Source organism: Synchiropus splendidus, chromosome 15 (assembly GCF_027744825.2).
Source record: "Synchiropus splendidus isolate RoL2022-P1 chromosome 15, RoL_Sspl_1.0, whole genome shotgun sequence".
NCBI classification, from domain to species: Eukaryota; Metazoa; Chordata; class Actinopteri; order Syngnathiformes; family Callionymidae; genus Synchiropus; species Synchiropus splendidus.
The window spans coordinates 2,479,147-2,492,053 of NC_071348.1; the positions used below are offsets into that span (position 1 = coordinate 2,479,147).

The following is a 12,907-nucleotide window of genomic DNA, read 5'->3' on the forward strand; positions in this document are numbered from 1 at the left end:
GCTGCGGGCCTGTTGCCTATGGCTCTGTCCAACGCTGCATCACAGCTGAAGCTGGGGCAGCGCGCAAGTGTACGTCCGTTGGTTCGTCTGCATGAGAAGCGCTGGATGATCATGTGGCCATTAAGATGCCACGGCACAGGAGATATATTGGCACATTAACATTCTTGGTGGTTTGCTTTGGTTACTGTGAAGGCGCTGCTTACAACTGGGTTGTTACTGTGGGCTGTGGGATAACAAGAAAAGGAAGGCTTTAACAAGTGAGTCATTAACCAGGAGTGGATCTACAGTGTGGCGATGGATGATTGTGACGGATGACGGTGGCTTCAGGTGATTCTCTCACTGCAGATCAATTGACCCACTTTCTCTGAAGAGAGTTCGAGAAACTCTGCGGGAAAATTATTTATGTTCATGAAGTGAATACGTGATGTTTATTAAGTGAAGGATGACAATAACATTCTGAACAAATATAAACATGCCGCTGCTCCACATGACAGGGTGCTATTGAGGTGTTGCTTTCTCGTGTCATGAACTCTCACATAGTCAAAACGTAGCTTAGCATCAAAATAGCACGTCAGTCTGGTGATGAACTGAAAATCTGTCGGTGAATGTAGAAATGGCTCTAAGATGTTTCCTTCTGCTCGGACTGAAGCTAAAATGTGGAGTATGAAAGCAAAGCTAGCTGCATGCTAGCAGCACTGCCATCTCCAATTTGAAAACAAAAACAATCAAAATTCATTTGAATTTATGGTTGATCAACTGATTTTTAAGTGGATGGGAAACAAAAGTTGCAAATAACATTGTGAAAAGTGGCATGAAATATTTTTATTGTGTTGAATAGTTCATGTTATCACAAGCAGGTTGAGGCAGGATGGACCTGGATTATGAAACCCTCGCTGAAAAACACAAGAACACAATGCGCCACTTTTATCCAAGTGTTTCAAATATTGTTTAAAAAAAGCGTGAGTCAAGGCCCCTGCTCTCTGAAGTGAAATGCAAGGTCAGCGCCGACTGTGGACAGAGAGAGGAGTCTGTGGCTCATGACAGGCCGGGCTTGGAGCCATCACAAAGCAGTGGGCTAATTGGATTGGAGGGTAATATCACATCAAAAGATGTCACCCGCTCCTTCAGAATGGCTGTAATGAGGGCATTCTCTAGCGTGGACACAGGAGGGATTATGGAGTACAGTACCACCACAGGAAAAATCACTGCAGTGACACACACACACACACACACACACACACACACTCATATAAATGACCTTCTTCGGCCTCAGCAACTTTTTCATTTCCATACTGGAGCTGTGATGTTTACAGAAACGACATGCTTTTATTTTGTGTTCCTACTTCCTGTTGGGATCTAGTCATTTGCGCTTGTGAGTTTTTGACTCTTTGTGGCCCCACTTTTGTTCTTTTCTTTTTTTATTCCTGCAACTTTTCTTGTGTGAGTGTTGTGAGCTTTTCCCTCAGAGTTCTCAGTGCCGTTAAGACTCCTGGGTTCTAGGATTTGCTGGGACCTTTTGGACAAATCAATGCGTTAAAGCATTTCATGAACTGGTTGCAATTGGGTGTGAAAAATGCTACCTTACTTTCATTAAAAAAAAGTGTGATGAGTGAAATGATGTGGACGGCTATATGACGTGTTTTCAATCCAGAACACACACAGACTTGGTGAAGGCTCTCTGGGTCTGCTCTTACTGGGATGATGTCACACGTCATTGTAGCAGAATTGAACGAAAGCGTTTGGAGAAAGATGCGACCCAAACGGGTTGGCGTTCATCATTCAGGATGCATTGCACCTAGTGGGAGACTGAACCACTGAAAGCGACGGCGTTATGTCAGAAGGCTACGTGCTTAGCGTCGTCATTGGAGGCAAACGGGTGCATCATACTTTTCCCCCCTTTGTTTGACTTTAATTCCAACTTTTGTTCCCCTGTTTTTTTCTTTTTCGCTCGACTCCTGCGTTCCTGTCGTGTTGGGGGGAGCTGCTGGCCACAACATGTTTGGGTGACTAGCACCATCTATTGGCCAAATGAATCATTTGAGAACGATTTTCTTGCGGTGAAAATAGTAACTTTCTTATATAAGATGTATTTTGACGCATGTTTCATGATACGATACAAAATTAGATATTTTGAGGTTTTTTTTTTTCATCTTTTGTTCCGATGCAAACTGAGTGAAGATAGTCAGAATGAGACTTTTGTTCAATGGCGGTAGCAGCATTAATAGCTCTGCTTATAAATATACGACAGTCAGAGAGATTACAATCATAATATAATGATAATTATGGAGAGGACATATCGAGAGGAGACTGGCACGCGACTCCTCTCAGTGGGGTCACGTGTCTCTCCGTGTGTGACCACGTCACTGAATCGCAGCCACTCGACGCGAAAAGTGTTGTACTCGAATATTCAAGTGAGTTTCAGTTGTTGTCCATGTTAGTTACAAGTGTAAGTGTGTAACTAAAAGAAGGCTACGTCAAAGTTTGTGTGTGTGAATGAATGAATGAACAATAGCGATACGACACATCCAGCAAGTTTGACTGTTTGTTTGTTTGTGTAGTGATGGCCACCTGCCCACTGGACGTCAAACGTTCCCAGGTGAGTCATTCTCTGACTCGGTGATCAAAATCTGGGAGACTGACTTGATGTATTCATCGCAGGCGGTGTAATAAGCGGTAGTCAATTACTGTAGATACAATTGTATTTTTTAAAAACACTGAAATGAGCAGCGCACTGCCTCATTTGAGTCACACTCACATTTACCTGCCACGAAAGACTGGATTTGTTTTAACACAAACATATAATGTACTGGAAGAGTTGACTGGTAGTTTAAATATGGTCTGATTTTCATTTTTAGTTTCTGCCTCGGCTGCTGCCAAACCAGTTGGTAACAGAGCAACAATCGCTACAACTGGTGAAGAAGCTTCTGACCATTGCCGTGTCGAGCGTCACCTACCTCCGTGGGCTGCTACCAGAAAAAGCCTACACTGGCAAATCTGTGGGAGGTCAGTGCTCTACGTCAGCTGACCTTACCTGGGTGTTTGAGGTTCAAGAGCATTACCAGCAGCTGAGTCTCTTAAGACCAGCAGCATTACTGATCTGAACATAATCTGGCTGGCTTGTCACTAAGATATATTGTAAACACCCACTGTATTTTTATGCTCAGGACCTATTTCTGGTGGCAATTATTCCAATAAAATGAAGAACTAGGGAGAACTAGACAACATAACATCCTTTACAGATATCTGTGAACTTAAAACAGGAGTTACCGATACAGCTCAAGTCCTTTCCCAGCAACACTAACAGGAAGTGATGTGTCTCGGCAGATACTCGCGTCATGATCCTCGCAGAGAACGCTTGTCCTGCAGCCACTCAGATTATTCACTGGTAACTGTTGCTGTCCTTCAATTAATATTTTTTATCCTCATTTGTATGAAATATTTCAATTTTTTTTACTTTTATTCAGGCTGAAAGGATGCTTTGAGGCCATCGAGAAAAAATACGTAAGTCATCCTCCTTGAACTGTTAAGATACACTTCAAATCTGTCTCCGTTCCGTCCAGCTGCAAGCCGCCACCCTGACGGTAAGTTGGTGACATGCCACGCTCGTGCATGAGTGAAGACTCAACACTGATGTTTTTGGTTCTAGATTTCCAGTGGTCTGGAAAGACCTGAGGTAACAGCAACCAATGCATATTGACAGATGAAAACAGACTGGGAATCCATGAGCTTTTCATTGTGTGTTGCAGATAGTGACAGAGCTCTACCGCTTCAGGATTCAGTACACTTCTGCTGGAGCGCAGATGGATTTCCAATGGAAAGTTGAAGCCATTTCACTGTTTTGTTTGATGAATCGTCCAGAACTTTTATGATTGTCACCTTGCTTATTTATTCCGTCTTATAGCCCGTTAGTCATTGACCACTGTTCTTCTGCTTGTTTTCTTTTTTACCCTTGACCACATTGACACCTAGTGGGCAACTGAACTTGGATCATCCTCTGTGTCAGCAGCAACGACAACATGACAACAATGGAATGTGGAAACGCCACGATGGCCAGTTCCACGCTGGTCCTGAAGCTGTTCATGCTCCTGCAGGACCTGGGTCCTCTACCAGGCTGCGTGAGGATGCGCATGATGTTGTCCTATTATCATGAGGGTATCGTCTTCTTTTTGTGCTTTAGATGAGCACCACGAACGACCTGGTGTCAATACTTCAGTTAGCTCAGCTGCTGTCAGTGTGGTGGTTGGACACAAACACAGCACTTCTTTTAAATATGGCCTTGACTGTGGGGCTCATTCAAATAGCACTCTTCTCTTTCAGTTACTCCTCAGCAGTACCATCCTCCGGGTTTCAAGGCCGCTGACGGAAGTGCTCTTGAGTTTGAGAAGGAGCCAGTGAAATTGCGCTTTGGAGGTGTTGACACTCGGTTCCACACCATCAAACTGGACATGACGACAGAGAGACACAGGCTGGAGCAGGTTCTGCACAACTTCCTTTTCGTACTTTCTCGGTTAAGCCGTGGAGAAAAACCATCACAGTGTCCCTCGACAGGTGGAGCCCAGCGTTTGTGTGAAAGAAAGCTGGCTGTTTGAAGGGGAGGCCAGAAGGAAGGTCAGAACAACAAGATCTGTCATGAATATTCTTAACTACTCCACATCCAAACTTCTTGTTTGTCAACTTTTATCTTCAGTCTCATGCGATGGAGACAGAGACATCCACAGATACAGACACGACTCTTGCAGGTAAGACTGGAGAAGCGTCACATGATCGCCTTCCATTACATGTGGGCTAAAGTGACTCAAACGTTAACATTTCATGGTTTTGAATTGAGGTGACACTATGAGGACAGTGTTTAGGTTTGTAGCTGCTTGCAATGGCAGTCATGCCTCAACAGAAGAAGTCAGAAAATGCCTTCTGACTTGACTGAAAAATGACGAAAATAGTGACCTGTCTCACACCGTTTGTGTTTCCTCAAAAGTTATTTGTGTGGCAAATCTTGAAAAGTTGACCAACAACTCTGAAGTTCCAGACACTGTTCTCACTTTATCACCTGACACCAGGCCGTTCGTCATGTGCTCTGCTTAAATTATGTGCAGAAGATGGAACAGAAAACCTGCATTAACAGTGAAATGTTGGACCTCTCGTGACTGCATGAGCCCTGGGGCCCATAGGACATACACTATGACGTGAACACACTAACTCATCAACTCATCGTTCCTCAGATTTTGGTTCCCCAGAGGCAGGAGACAAGTCTGAGGGCGAGAGCCGGTGCACCAAGCGCCGCCGGCTCAACCAAGCCACCGAGTTCTTCTGAGGCTTGAAGATGCCTCTGTCAGCATCCTGTTCTGAATTGTTGTTGCGCTGACTGAGCGTCACTTGTTGGCATATTTTGTTGTAAAAGGTTCAATTAAATCACTGCAGTTCACAGCGGCGTCACTCGATCTGCCCTGTCCAGATGTTTCATCAGTACTAGAAATCACACGTGCCGTTTTTAAAAACACTTGTAGTACCTGTCTGGACACACACCTGGACTGGAAATAATTTGGCTTCAGCTGGTATCAACCAATTGATGATTTCAAAGTCTTTATTTCACAAAAACTTTGTGTTTTGATCACATGACGGGGTAGCTGGCCAGGTTGGCAATGCCACACAGGTTTCCGCGGTTACGGGCCATCAGGATGTAGCCCTGCTCGCCCCACTGTTCACTCCAGCTGTTGACACAAACATTTCACCTTCATGTCGTGTTGCCCGAGTGCCTCCCCACTCACCTGTTTTTGATGATCCAGAACTTGCGGCCCTTGGAGGTGACCCCGTAGCCCACAGCTAGCATGGCGTGGTTGATGTCCTCCTTGTTGCAGTTGGCGTCATAGTAAATACCTGAGTACGGAGACAGACATCACCACAGAGCCTAACATGGTCTCACTATCGAGGGGTACCTCGCTGGTAGAACTGGAAGCTGCTCTGTGAAGCATCGATACCAATTGACACTGGACCCGCTTTGTAAAGGGCCACCGCCAACGCGTGCTCATCCCCTAGCGGAACCTCGCGGAAGCCCTTACAGTCCGCAGCTACGCCTGAGGTGCTGAACAGACACGACTGCTCCTGGGAGACACATGAGTGAGAGGTGCCCCTGGTGTCCCTCCACCTGAGCTCTCACCTGCCCCACGTAAGGGTACGCCTCCTCCGAGTCAATCCCCTGGTTGTCACGCACGTAAGCGAAAGCCTTGGTCATGTAACCGCCACCACAGCCACTGTTCTCTGTTACACAGTCCACCAGGTTCTGAGGACTCAGGTTCCTCAGCTGGCCTGTGGTCTTGGCCAGCTGGCCCTCCAGGGCACCAGCGGAGCTGAAGGCCCAGCAGGATCCGCAGGAGCCCTGCAGAGAGACGTGTGTCGTCTGGAACCCTCAGCTTGCCTCGGGTCAGGGAGGGCTCAGTGTGTGTGCGACGTCCCACCTGATCTTTCACCGCTGTCACCAGACCTTTCTTGCGATAGTCCAGAGATTTAGGGATCCGGGTCAGACCTTCAAAGGCAAGCGTGTTGTTGCTGCTTCGCCTCGGTGGCGGCTCAAGTCCCGTCAGCTTCTCCAGAACTTCCTCAGACGTCTGAGAAGTCGCACTTAAAACAAAATGGCCGAAGACAACAGGAAGTGGCCTGACCACCACTCACCATATCTCCCAGGTGATTCATGCCCAGATGGTAGGAGTGCAGACCCAAGTCTGCTGCCTGGTTGTGGGCCTCGATCATCTGTAGGTTTTTCTCCCAAATGGAGCGCCGGAGCCCCTCGCTTTCCTGAAGAGGGGTATGAGGATGAGGAGGAGGAGGATCACAAGATTGTCACCTGCCAGCTACTCACCAAACCTCTGTATTGCTTCCTGTGTTTTGACTTCCATTGATCCCAGAGAGAGTCCAGATTCAAGTGACTACCGTGAGCTGCTGCCACACTGAGGAGGAGGAAACCCCAAAACAGCATCCTGGAAACACACACACACAGATGGAACCTGTGACTCCTGATGCACAAACACAGTATCTTTACCTGCAGAAGATGTGAGGGAGCCCTGGAAAGCACTTTAAGATCTCGACTCTGGTGAAACAGCAAAGCGCTGGCGGGACTCTGTTGTGTGCAGCCAGTCTGTCGCAGACTTTATGAGACCAGGATCTTCCCAGTCTGGGGAGGGGGGGCGGAGTCTGTTCAGCATCTGGTTTTACTAAAGTGGAGCAGGATGAAGTCATTGCTGCAAGTCAGCAAAAAAACTTAACGGCCCCCCCCCAAACACCTTCCTCTTCTGCTGGAGGTGGACTCAGACCAGGAACATGAATTGAGGAGTCATTAAGTCAGAAACTAGATAAGGATTCTGGCAGTGGTTCAGGGGGTTGGTCTTCAGGTGAGGATGGTGATCTGTTCAGCAGGGTGACCCATGGTGCTCCCCAGGAGTCACTGAACTGGCCCAGCTGGCTCCTTGGTCAGGTGAAGTCTCAGAACCGAGCTGAAAAGGTCCAGTGTGCTTCAGCTTTGCTCAAGGGCTTGAGGTCCCAGGTGAAGGGGTGAATCATGAGTGTGATCACGCCGTTCAGTTGGACGACACTCTTCACTGTGCTTAAAGGGACCAACATTTCCACACAAACATCGATTAGATTTGGATCACTGAGCACCAGTTGAAGAGAGATGGACCTGTGCCCCGTGAAGGCCTTTATTCAATACAAAAATGGCAGAAATGCATCACATGGTTGAGGCACATTCACGACAGACATGCGCTCACACACACTCACTGACACACACACACACACACGGACTCAGCTGCTCGTGTTCGTGACAACTGCCGGTTTGTTTCTACTTTAGTTGCTGATTCATGTGTTGAGTCACATATGTGGTGTTGTTCTGGACCCGGCTCAGGTCCAGTTCTGAACCAGCGTCATCTGGTGACTGTGAGTCCACTGTCTTTTCCTGGCGCTCAGCCAGGGGGTCAGGTGACCAGTGCCGAAAAAGAAAAGAGGAAGTGTGAGTGAACCAGCAGGTTCCACTTTAAAGTCAGTCCTGCAGTCACATGATCAGTCTGCTGTGCGTGTGTGTGTGTGTCACATTTGTTTTCACACAAACATAAATAGTTTTTTCCCTTAAGTGTTTCAGACACTGGTTCTGGTTCCAGCAACAGTATAAATAACAAAAACAGCAATAATAACTGTTGCTGTTGGACAGTTACAGTACAAGGAGATCCAGCTTATCGCCAGTGGAGTTTGGGTGCGGAGGCAGTTCCAGCACCACACCGACTCTGTGAGAAAGTCATGTTGGCGCCAACTTGTGGCAACAGTATGTTCTGTCCCTGACGGGCTCTCTGGTGGGAACACGCGACCCCTAGTCCGTCACAGACCACGTGCGTCACCGGCCCGGGCACGCGGCGGGTCTGACACAGCGGCCCTGGAACAGGACCAGGTTGGCAGGACAGTGGCAACCAGCCACGCAAGGTCTGTGGCACGGTCCGATTTCGTTCCAGTTGTCACAGGTTTTAGTGCATCCCGGTCCGCAGGTGTCATAAACGGCTCCGTGCTTGCACTGAGCCGCTGAGGAGGAGAGGACAGGGTCAGTGGCGCCGCCCACTCAGGCCTTTCACACTGATGTGTGTCACTCACAAACGCACGCAGCATCGGGCGTCCAGGAGACAGTGACTCCTTCTCTGGCGCAGGCGCGACTGTAGGCCAGGAACGACTCGCAGAAACAGTTTTTGTGCACAGGGCACTCGCACATATCTGTCACACACGACCTGCAAACACAGACCCGAGCATGAGAATCACATGACCACTGACTCCCGTCACCTGTCCCCTCCCTGACCTGTAGAATTCCCCGAAGTCGACAAGGCGGTGACACTTCTGGAAGTCCCAGGACTTGAGCTTCTGACACTCACGATGGGCCCGGAACTTGACCTTGGTGCTGCCGGGACACGAGAAAGAGGTGGCGCGGGCTGGAGGGACCAGCTGCGAGCAGACTTGGTTGCTATCCACCCGCCACGACTCGGCAAACTCCTCCACATCAAACTTGAAATTGCCGTCGCCTCCCATGGTGTCGTCACGTTTATGGCCATTGTAGTTCCCGCAGAGCCCACACAGGCGACCGCGCAGGTGCGGCGCGGCCACCACCTCCACAAAACTGTCTCCGTCCCATGTGATCTCCAGACCTGTGGGGAAGGCGTCAGCATTACGAGCATAAGCCATGAGAACGTTTCAAGTCCGAAAGCGCGGCCCACCTGCTATAGTGGTGAGCTTGAGCAGATAGCCGTCCAGATCGATGTGGACTCCTGGCCCGTGGTAGGGCAATGCAATACGTGTTCCATTCCTGCGGACCGTCAGGTGCTGGTGGAGCCCGAGCACCAGGGTGCCAAGTTGGACCTCAACAGACTGAGTCCAGGAGAAGGATCGGGTCCGCCTGGCGTCGTTTTTCACCAAAACCTGGTACCGGAACCGAAACACCTGAGCCTTAACTCCGGGAACAGGTTCCAACCTCAAAAACCAAGTCAAGGACTTGCCTGGAAGCTCGAGTCTGACCCGACCACTGGGGCTCCCACTCCAGTTCCCCCGCAATCCTTGGTCAACACGTACTGGCAGGTGCCCTGGAAGTTGAAGGTCCGGCCATCGAAGGTGTTGTAGTGTGGGTCTCCGAAGACAGTGCACACGCCAGGTTCTGCCAAGAGACAGGTAGCACCAGTCAGAACCTCTGGACCGTATCAAAGCTGACGGTACGGTGGTGAAGTGGTTCTGATCGGTTCTTGCTCAGTTCAAACAAGAGAAAAGGGACTTACTCACTTTCAGTGCAGACGGGACAGCAGCCGGTTCTGTTCAGGATCTTGTTCTGCAGACACAGGTATAGCTTCAGTACATGGCACGGGAGCGGAAGGGGCAGACTGGGCCACTCACAGGGGGGCAGGTGGTGACCGGGACACAGTTTTTGGGTCGACACACGATGTTACCATTGTCGCAGACGCACAGCGAGCAGTTGACTGAAGACCACATGTCGCCCTCCTGTGGACACACAGTGTCAACACATCCGTCCCTTCCTCCGGCCAATCACAGCCCGGCCCAACTAACCCGGTAGACCTTGTTCCGGACTCTGCAGTACTTCACCTCCTCCACCTTCACGTAGGTCAGACACTCCTGACAGCAGCCGTCTCCGCGGCAACTTCCTGGCTGAGCGCATCGACGAGTGCACACCACTGTCGAGTCCTGGACCAGAACCAGGAACGGACAGGTGAGTTGGACAGGATGAGAGGCAGGAGGCGGAGTCAGGCGAGGGAGGAAACAAGTTACCGAGCAGGTGCAGGAGGTGCAGTTGTCAGGAAAGAAGGTGGCCCCGTGGTCATGCACGTCGCTGAGGAAGAGACAGCTGCCAGGTGGCAAGTCAAACACCTTTCGCTGACCTGAGAGGTCAGAGGTCAAGGGTCAAAGATCCAAAAGTCGATGACAAGAAAGAGTGGAGGAGGGAGAAACTGGGGGGTTCTCACCGAGGCAGCGGGGGCAGCACTGACCCTGGGGGGTGTGGCTGAGATGGGTGGGGCAGGAGAGGACCGGACACACCTTCTGGACACACAGAGTCCTGCTGCCCTGCAGTCAGAGCACGAGGTGAGTGATCCACTGATGTGTGTGTGTGTGTACAAGTGTGTGTGTGGACTCACTGCACACGTGCACCTGACACACGGCCGTCCCTCAGGACTGAACTCCTCCTTCTCTCTGTACAGACGTCCCTCAAATATACAGCCTGCAAGCATCGTCATCTTCATCATTATCATCATCATCTTCATCATCATCATGGGAGGGGCTCACCTGGGCAGGTCGGGCAGCATTTCTTTGGGTGGACTTTGGGGTTCTTGCAGTGAACAACACACTGAACTTGAGACTCTGTGATGACGCCTTCCTGTCAGAACACAGCGAGTCAGTCTCCTACACGTGCACGCGCGCATGCCCACTCACCTGGCAGCTGCTGGTGATGCAAGGTCTGCTGTTCATAGTCCAGGAATCTGAGCTGTTGTACAACTGTCCGTCCAAGCTGCAGCCTGACAGGCGTTACAGAATCAGTCACTTGGTCTGTTTGGAGCTTCTGTCTGATCACATGACGTCTCACCTTTGCATTTCTCACAGCATGCGCCGCTCTGCTTCACCACCAGGGCGCAGTCTTCAGGCAGCGCCGGACACTTCTCTTGTTTACAGTGTGCCTTCCCGTCCTGCACGCGACCACAACAGTTTCACCCTCACTCATTCGTCATCGTTGCACTATCTCAGTCTTAAGAGAGGCTAGGGGTGTTGTTAAACTCAGCACATCATGTTGTGCAGCCCGCAGGAGAGTTGAATCCATGAAGTTTCTCAAGCACCTAAATCTAAATAGTGAATCTACACACTGACTGATGTGACTAAACATCAGTCAGCATGCACCTGGCTCTCGGGGCTCCCGCGCAGCACCAAAGCCACACGTCACATCCTTACTCAGCCGGACTACACACACTGCAGTGACATGTCTGCTCCACCGGAGGGCGACAACTACCTCGGCTGATGCCATGAGACTCGTGTTGCGGTCGTAGTCTGAGCTGAAGGCGCCTCTTACCTGGCAGATGCAGGTGATGCAGGGGTTGTCGGTGATGTGGGGGATGTGCAGGAGCTCGCCCTCGTTCTCGCAGCTAGCCTCCGTACCTGCAGGTGGCAGCACATGTCAGTGTGGCCCTTCAGGTGCGGCGGTGCCGGAGGAGCATCAGCAGGCCGGGGTCAGGATCTGGATGAGACTGGCTGCTCCGGGATCAGGTCCGGCCCAGACGTGCGCCTCAGACTGCAGGTCTATAATCATCCACCGGAGGGCGCTATACTGCTCTTCCCATTCGACTGAACGGGAGGTTTATCCTCTCATCCATCGTCCGCTCCTCTCAACCATCTTCTCACGTGTCTTCTCCTCTGTACTGTCCTCGCTGCTCATCCTTCTCCTGTCACCTGTCAATCATCTTATCTAAGCGCTCCCCTCTCAACTGTCGTCCTCGCACCGCCTCATCCTCATCCTTGGCCATTCCACCTCTTCCTATTCTCTTAGAGGCGTCTCGCGCCCGAGTTCCCAAAGTTCCACTGGCAACTTCAGAATCTCAGGTGTTACCTGATATGGCGTCATCGCTCCCGTAAATGTCGCGCACACGAACGACGCTTGTCATGACCGAGAGCGCGACTCTCACCTGTGATGAGTCCGCGGCAGAACCGCGCCGAATCCAGCAGCAGCAGCAGCGGCAGCAGCGCGACCACACGCGCCCGGAGCTGCGCTGCACACATGGTGCCGCGCGGTGCCGAACCCGAGAGACGTACACACCGGGTCTCACAGCTCCGCGATGACGTCACTCCCGTTTCAATCCGCCAAGTTTGGGTAAAAAAAAGTTTCTAAAGCAGCGCGGACGCTCACCGGAGCGAGAGTGTGTGTGTGTGTGATCCGAGAGTTTGTGTGTGTGTGTGTGCGCGCGCGTATGTGTGTGGCAGGCAGCAGCAGCAGAGCGTGTGTGTTTGTGAGAGTGTGTGTGTGTGTGTGAGCCACCAGAGAGCGAGAGAGAGAAAGTGAGCACCAGTGAAAGTCAGCGGAGTGTGTGAGTGTGGAAGCCAGAGAGAGAGAGTGAGTGAGAGAGAGTGAGAGAGAGAGAGAGAGAGAGTCTCCATCAGCTGCCCTCACTGCACAACACTCACCAAAGGTGATGGAGAGGAAGCGCTGAGCTCCTCTTCCTCCGTCAGTCGGCGCACGCGCACGCTCGGTTTCACCCACACGTCAAGGCTGCTCCATGGCAGCGCCTTCATGACCTGCAGCAGAATTTCATTCACTGGGCTCAACACACGTCCTGTCTCACACGGGTTATGGCGGGCGACAGACCAGGAAGACCATGGTGGTGTGGTGGACCATCTTTGAGGA

The 12,907-nt window shown here is 50.7% G+C and overlaps 3 protein-coding genes across 6 annotated transcripts; 1 reads left to right on the plus strand and 2 right to left on the minus strand.

Annotated features, from left to right (window-relative positions):
• Positions 1–235: 235 nt before the first annotated feature.
• On the plus strand, positions 236–5,438 carry hormad1 (HORMA domain containing 1). Of its 4 annotated transcripts, none has more exons than XM_053843545.1 (13): positions 236–327; positions 2,559–2,596; positions 2,856–3,003; positions 3,325–3,385; positions 3,465–3,501; positions 3,561–3,581; positions 3,647–3,673; positions 3,747–3,813; positions 4,006–4,152; positions 4,318–4,475; positions 4,549–4,608; positions 4,688–4,739; positions 5,220–5,438. In XM_053843545.1, exons 1-13 carry the CDS (start codon positions 312–314, stop codon positions 5,309–5,311), a joined length of 924 nt encoding a protein of 307 aa, XP_053699520.1. In that variant the 5' UTR covers positions 236–311; the 3' UTR covers positions 5,312–5,438. The 4 variants fall into 4 exon arrangements, with proteins under 4 accessions (XP_053699520.1, XP_053699523.1, XP_053699522.1 ...); XM_053843547.1 differs by lacking the exon at positions 236–327 and adding an exon at positions 1,412–1,440; XM_053843546.1 differs by lacking the exon at positions 236–327 and adding an exon at positions 2,343–2,411.
• Positions 5,439–5,567: 129 nt separating this feature from the next.
• ctsk (cathepsin K) lies at positions 5,568–7,140 on the minus strand. Its single transcript, XM_053887230.1, has 8 exons — positions 7,034–7,140; positions 6,854–6,971; positions 6,667–6,789; positions 6,453–6,602; positions 6,155–6,373; positions 5,934–6,099; positions 5,766–5,874; positions 5,568–5,708 (listed from the first exon to the last, which is right to left on the minus strand). Exons 2-8 carry the CDS (start codon positions 6,968–6,970, stop codon positions 5,609–5,611), a joined length of 984 nt encoding a protein of 327 aa, XP_053743205.1. The 5' UTR covers position 6,971; positions 7,034–7,140; the 3' UTR covers positions 5,568–5,608.
• A 571-nt stretch (positions 7,141–7,711) lies between these two features.
• On the minus strand, positions 7,712–12,587 carry bmper (BMP binding endothelial regulator). Its single transcript, XM_053888267.1, has 16 exons — positions 12,192–12,587; positions 11,582–11,667; positions 11,105–11,204; positions 10,954–11,036; positions 10,807–10,897; positions 10,659–10,741; positions 10,488–10,587; positions 10,294–10,403; positions 10,075–10,209; positions 9,904–10,008; positions 9,793–9,838; positions 9,516–9,670; positions 9,237–9,438; positions 8,825–9,167; positions 8,626–8,756; positions 7,712–8,556 (listed from the first exon to the last, which is right to left on the minus strand). The coding sequence occupies exons 1-16, from the start codon at positions 12,283–12,285 to the stop codon at positions 8,375–8,377; spliced, it is 2,046 nt and encodes a 681-aa protein (XP_053744242.1). The 5' UTR covers positions 12,286–12,587; the 3' UTR covers positions 7,712–8,374.
• Positions 12,588–12,907: the final 320 nt, after the last annotated feature.